This window comes from Staurois parvus, unplaced genomic scaffold (genome assembly GCF_062004578.1).
Source record: "Staurois parvus isolate SC_StPar_1 unplaced genomic scaffold, SC_StPar_1.0 ptg002496l, whole genome shotgun sequence".
NCBI classification, from domain to species: Eukaryota; Metazoa; Chordata; class Amphibia; order Anura; family Ranidae; genus Staurois; species Staurois parvus.
Window position 1 is genome coordinate 39390 of NW_028320292.1, and position 6648 is coordinate 46037.

The window sequence follows — 6648 nt, forward strand, 5'->3', positions numbered from 1 at the left end:
AATGGTTTTTGTTTTCGATGGATTGGAAAGGGTAATGAATTCTGGATTCCATTGCGGTGTCCCCCATTAGGGGAGAGTTATTCTATATGTTAGGGCAGCACAGTGGCTAAATGGTTAGCATTTCCACCTGGCAGTACTTGGTTCAAATCCCAACCACGGCACCACCTGCCTGGAGTTTGCATGTTCGCCCTGTGCCTGCGTGGGTTTCTTCCAGGTACTCTGGTTTCATCCCACACAGCGAAAAAAAAAAATCTGAAGAATTTTTAAAAATATATTTTTTGAAAATATATTCTTCAGATTTATTTATAAAATGTAATAGTTTTAACATATATTTGTAAATGCATTCCAAAACTGTCGATTTGTATTTTTAAAGGCATACAGTATATTTGAAATGTATTTTTAAAAATATTTATCATACATTTTGTGATAAAAACGCATTTCAACATGCAGTGGATAGAGATATCTATATATATATATATATCTATATATCTATCTATATATATATCTACTATCTATCTATCTATCTACTATATATCTACTATATATCTATCTATACTATCTATCTATATATATGAAATATATTGAATATGGCTAAAATTGTAGCATTTCAAATAAATGGTAATATATTTGGGAAGAATATTTTAAAAATATATTTCAAATATATTTTTCTTCCATATGAGTAGTGTCATTGGGATGTCAGTGGCAGTTAGTCAGTTCCCATAAAAGTGTCAGAATTCCTGCTGCAGTCCCGCTATAAGACACTGATTGCCGCCATTATTAGTAAAAAGAAAAAAAAAATCCAGTATCTAGTATAATATCTAGTCAGTTTCCCCCGTCAGTGTCAGAATGTCCTGCAATAAGTCGCTGATCACCGCCATTACTAGTAAGAAAAAAAATTTTAAATACAAATCCCAGTATCTATACCGCCATTTGTAAACGCAATAACTTTTACATAAACCAATTAATTTACACGTATTGGGATTTTTTTTTTTTAGCAAAGACATGTAGCAGAATACATTGTGGCCTAAATTTATGAAGAAATTAGATTTTTTAAATTTTTTTATTTTTTTATACCAAAAAGTCAAAAATATTGTTTTTTTTTTTTCAAAATATTTGTCTTTTTTTTGTTTATAGCGCAAAAAAATAAAAAAAACGCACAGGTGATCAAATACCACCGAAAGAAAGCTTAATTCGTGGGGGGAAAAAAAGTTGTAAATTTAATTTGGGTGCAGCATTGCACGACCACGCAACTGTCAGTTAAAGTAACGCAGCGCCGTAATGCAAAAAATGGCCGGCTCAAGAAGGGGGGGTAAATCCTCCGAAGGGCAAGTGGGTAATAAAGAAATGATAATAAGCATTAGGAAGCTGTAAAAAAAATAAAAATACAAATTCCAGTATCTATACCGCCATTTGTAAACGCTGTAACTTTTACATAAACCAATTAATTTACACGTATTGGGATTTTTTTTTTTTTTTTTTAGCAAAGACATGTAGCAGAATACATATTGGCCTAAATTTATGAAGAAATTGATTTTAAAAAAATTTTTATTGGACATGTTTTATAAAAAAAGTCAGAAATATTGTTTTTATTTTTCAAAATTGTCGGTCTTTTTTTGTTTATAGTGCAAAAAATAAATGCAGAGGCAATCAAATATCACCAAAAGAAATCTCCATTTGTGGGGAAAAAAGAAAATACTTATTATTATTATACAGGATTTATATATTATTATACAGGATTTATATTATTATTATTATACAGGATTTATATTATTATTATTATTCAGGATTTATATATTATTATTATACAGGATTTATATTATTATTATTATTATTATACGGGATTTATATATTATTATTATTATACGGGATTTATATATTATTATTATTATACAGGATTTATATATTATTATACAGGATTTATATTATTATTATACAGGATTTATATATTATTATACGGGATTTATATATTATTATTATTATACGGGATTTATATTATTATACAGGATTTATATTATTGTTATACAGGATTTATATATTATTATACGGGATTTATATATTATTATTATTATACAGGATTTATATTATTGTTATTATTATTATTATACAGGATTTATATATTATTATTATACAGGATTTATATGGCGCCAACAGTTTGCTCAGCGCTTTATAATATAACGGGAGACAATACAGCAACAATACAGTTCAATACAAGAGGGATAGGAGGGCCTGATCCTCAGAGCTTACAATCTAGGAGGGAGGGGCTAGTGGTACAAAAGGTAATAACTGTGGGGGATGGACTGGTAAGAGGAGTAGAAGATTCCAGTATCAGCTGAAGGCAGGATAGGCTTCCCTGAAGAGAGAGGTTTTCAGAGATCGCCTAAAAGTGAGCAGAGTAGGCGATAGTCTGATAAATTGGGGTAGAGAGTTCCAGAGGACGGGGGAAGCTCTGGAGAAGTCCTGGAGGAGACAAGGGAGCTAGAGAGTAGGAGGTCTTGCGAGGAGTGGAGAGTACGGTTTGGGTGGTATTTGGAGACAAGATCGGTGATGTCATTTGGGGCAGAGGAGCTTACAATCTAGGAGGACTTATTTTATGCACAGCGCTGCATGACCGCGCAATTGTCAGTTAAAATAACGCAGCGCCCAATCGCAAAAAAAGGCCTGGTCAGGAAGGGGGGTGAATCCTCTGGAGGGCGAGGGGTTAATAAGTGATACATTTACACAGCAGCATTATCCCCCCTTATCTGTACCAGAAAGCTGGCTGAACAAGTGAGATTTGAAGGTAAGCCAAGTACACGGGTCTGCTTATCAGGGAGGGATTCCTGCAGCGTCACGGACCTGAGCCTGCTGATAGGGGGGGGAGCAAACCAGGACACAGAGGACGGCGACAGCAAATGTTAACGTGTATTTTGTCATTTTAATTTTTTTTGTGTCATTTTAAAATGTTACCCCGATGCACCAGTATAGTAGCGAGCAAAGTGTTTACTTTTTTTGTATTATTATTTATTTCAGGTACTTATATAGCGCCAATTTATTTATTTATTTTTTTCTTTCCTTCTTCTGGAAGAACTGTGGGTGTAGGATTATAACTTTTTTTTTTCTTTTATGGTTGAACTGGATGGACTTTTGTCTTTTTTCAGCCAGACTAACTATGTAATTTACGCAGCGCTTCACATATTGTACATTCACATCAGTCCCTAACCCTCAAGGGGCGTACAATCTAAGGTCCCTAACTCACATGCATACACATACTAGGGCCAATTTAGACAGGAGCCAATTCACCTACCAGCATGTCTTTGGAGTGTGGGAGGAAACCGGAGTACCCCGGAGGAAACCCACGCAGGCACGGTGAGAACATGCAAACTCCAGGCAGGTGGTGCCGTGGTTGGGATTCGAACCTACGACCCGAGCACTGCCAGGCAGAAGTGCTTACCATTTAGCCACGTGTTGCACATGCATTGTGGTATGCTACATTGGGAAAGTGATCCGTGTCCATGTTGTATGTTGGTGGACTTAACTCAGTTGTTGTTAACGCAAAGCACAGAATACAAGGAGTTCTGTGAGTGGACAATGGGAGAGGAGGATTGAAGGAATGACTATGACTACTTTGTATAAGATCCATGTATGAAATAGGAAACAAAGGACAGTAATCCTAAAAATGACACACTTTATGTGAGTATATTTTTGCCTGGACCTCTTCCTGCACAACCCTGGTGTCCCTTTAACAGGGTCTTTATGCCTGGGGAAAGGGGATAGGAAGGTGCTGAGAAGGTTTGGCTGGTCACATGGCCACTATAATTGGTGGTTCTCTCTGATAATGCGGCAGGCAATTTGGCGCAAACTTCATAAAAATTTAGGCCAAAATAGATTCTGCTAAAAAAAATTCCAACAAGTGTGCATTAATTGGTTTGTGTGAAAGGTACACAGCTATAGACACTATACTAGTGATGGCGGCATCACTAAAAAAAAAATTCTTACATTTCTTCAGCTACTTCCTGGTTTCCATGCCTAGGCAAATGATGTCATACATCCCAGGAGTCTTGAGGAGGGGAGGGAGGGTTCTCAGCTCAGCCTATGCCTTTTTTTTTACATTTCTTCAGTTACTTCCTGGTTTACATGCCTAGGTACACAATGTCATACACCCCAGGAGTCTTGAGGAGGGGAGGGAAAGTCCTCAGCTCAGCCAATGCCTGAGTTAAGGGCAGATGGACTCCAGGAAGTAAATGCTGCATAAATCATCTGCCCTTACGCAAGATGGCTACTGTCAGAAATGTCAGGGGGCGTTTTTTTTTTTTATTATTTCTCAGCAAAATAAAGCATGGAGACATGGAAGGATGGATGGATGGGCGAGTTTGCTTTGAATATTAACCCCTCGCCCTCCAGAGGATCCCCCCCCCCCCCCCTCCTCCTGACCAGGCCATTTTTTGTGATACGGCGCTGTGTTACTTTAACTGACAATTGCGCGGTCATGCAGCGCTGTACCCAAATTAAATTTACGTCCGTTTTTCCCCACGAATAGAGCTTTCTTCCGGTGGTATTTGATTGCCTGTGCGGTTTTTATTTTTTGTGCTATAAACATAAAAAGACCGACTGTTTTGAGAAAAAAAAAAACAATATTTTTTACTTTTTCCTAAAGAACACGTCCGGTAAAAAAAATTTTAAAAATCAAATTTCATCATAAATTTAGGCCAAAATGTATTCTGCTCCGTGTCTTTGCTAAAAAAAAAGGGGGCTTATAAGGGGGACTGCGACTGGCATTCTGACACTGAAGGGGAACTGATTTGGTGTCACAGACATCCCCAGTGACACCAATACAGCGATCAGTGCTTTCGACACGGTCAACCACCCCCTCCTCCCCAAAAAACTATACTCTTTTGGTCTCAGAGACTCCGCTCTCTCCTGGCTCTCTTCCTATCTATTCCAACGCTCCTTCAGTGTTACCTATAATGCTGACACCTCCCCCTCACTCCCCGTCTCTGTTGGGGTCCCCCAAGGCTCTGTCCTCGGGCCCCTTCTCTTCTCCTTCCACAACTCCTCCCTTGGCCAACTCACACACTCTCACGGCTTCAACTACCATCTCAATGCCGACGACACTCAAATCTATCTCTCAACCCCCCACCTCACCCCCTCAGTCTCCACCCGAATCACACACCTACTGAGTGACATATCAGACTGGATGTCACTCCACTTCCTCAAATTAAACCTTTCCAAAACCGAGCTCCTAGTTTTCCCCCCAGGCCGCCCCCCCAACCTTTCCATCACAACCAACAATGCCACCATTAGCCCCACCCCACAAGCCAGAGTACTTGGTGTCATCCTAGACTCCAATCTGTCTTTCCAGCCCCAAGTCCAATCACTGACAAACTCATGCAGACTCCACCTCCGCAACATCGCCAAAATCCGCACGTTCCTAACCCCAGAAACCACTAAACAGCTCATCCACTCCCTCATCATATCACGACTCGACTACTGCAACTCCCTCCTCACTGTCCTGCCTCACCGCTGGCTATCCCCGCTTCAGTCCATCATGAATACGGCTGCCAGACTCATTCACTTTTCCAACCGCTCCATCTCCGCCACCCCCCTCTGCCAATCCCTCCACTGGCCTCCACTCAGTGTCCTCCACCCCTCTCTGCCAATCCCTCCACTGGCCTCCACTCAGTGTCCTCCACCCCCCTCTGCCAATCCCTCCACTGGCCTCCACTCAGTGTCCTGCACCCCCCTCTGCCAATCCCTCCACTGGTTTCCGCATAAAATTCAAAATATTAACATTGATGCAGGGGCGGACTGACAACTCCTGGGGCCCCCGGGCAATAGGGGATCATGGGGCCCCTGTGTCCTTGCCCAAACTCAAAAAAGCCTATGAAAAAGGTACCAGGGGCATCTCATGGGGCCCCTTACTGAACTCTTAAACATTCTATAAACTTGATCTCAACCTATTTACTAACCTGCACATCTAGTATGGAGTGCGCCAATAATACCAAAAAATAATTCCGTCGCTTCGCATGAAAGTCGGGCAACACCCTGCAGGAACACGGAAAGATAACTGGATACACTTACCTGTCAGATCGCCATTCAGATTCACAATCAGCGGGCTGTTCTTCCAATCAAAGGTCGCCAACAGGTTGAGGAAGCGCAGAAAGCCCACCTGGGGGGAGCTGAAGGCGGCACATTGTCAGACCAGGATGGACACACAGAGACATCAACAATTCCACAAAGTCTGTGCAGCAGAGCAGGTCTGACTTTCTATCTTTTACAAGTTCCAAGCATTTTGTGAAGATTTAGATGCTACAACTTAATGTCTTTGTATTTGCAGCACTGGTTTTGTGCGATGCCATTAACCCCTTCCAGTCCAGACACTTTCCCCCCCCCCCCCCTTCCAGTCCAGACACTTTCTCTCCCCCCCCCCCCTTCCAGTCCAGACACTTTCCCCCCCCCCCCTTCCAGTCCAGACACTTTCCCCCCCCCCCCTTCCAGTCCAGACACTTCCCCCCCCTTCCAGTCCAGGCCAATTTTCAGCTTTCAGCACTATCACACTTTGAATGACAATTGCGCGGTCATGCAACACTGTACCCATATTAATTTTTTTAGCATTTTTTTGAGACAGATAAAGCTTTATTTTGGTGGTATTTATTCACCGCTGGGATTTTT

General features: G+C 40.9%; 1 protein-coding gene across 1 annotated transcript in view; it reads right to left on the reverse strand.

Annotated features, from left to right (window-relative positions):
* The window catches only part of LOC149430723 (nucleolar protein 6-like), a gene marked incomplete at both ends in the record, with an annotated part of 41830 nt that extends 35675 nt beyond the window's left edge, over positions 1-6155 (reverse strand). Inside the window, one exon of the mRNA XM_089666056.1 lies at positions 6058-6155. Coding sequence (XP_089522182.1) covers positions 6058-6155 — 98 coding nt within the window. The remainder of the gene's footprint in view (positions 1-6057) is intronic.
* Positions 6156-6648: the final 493 nt, after the last annotated feature.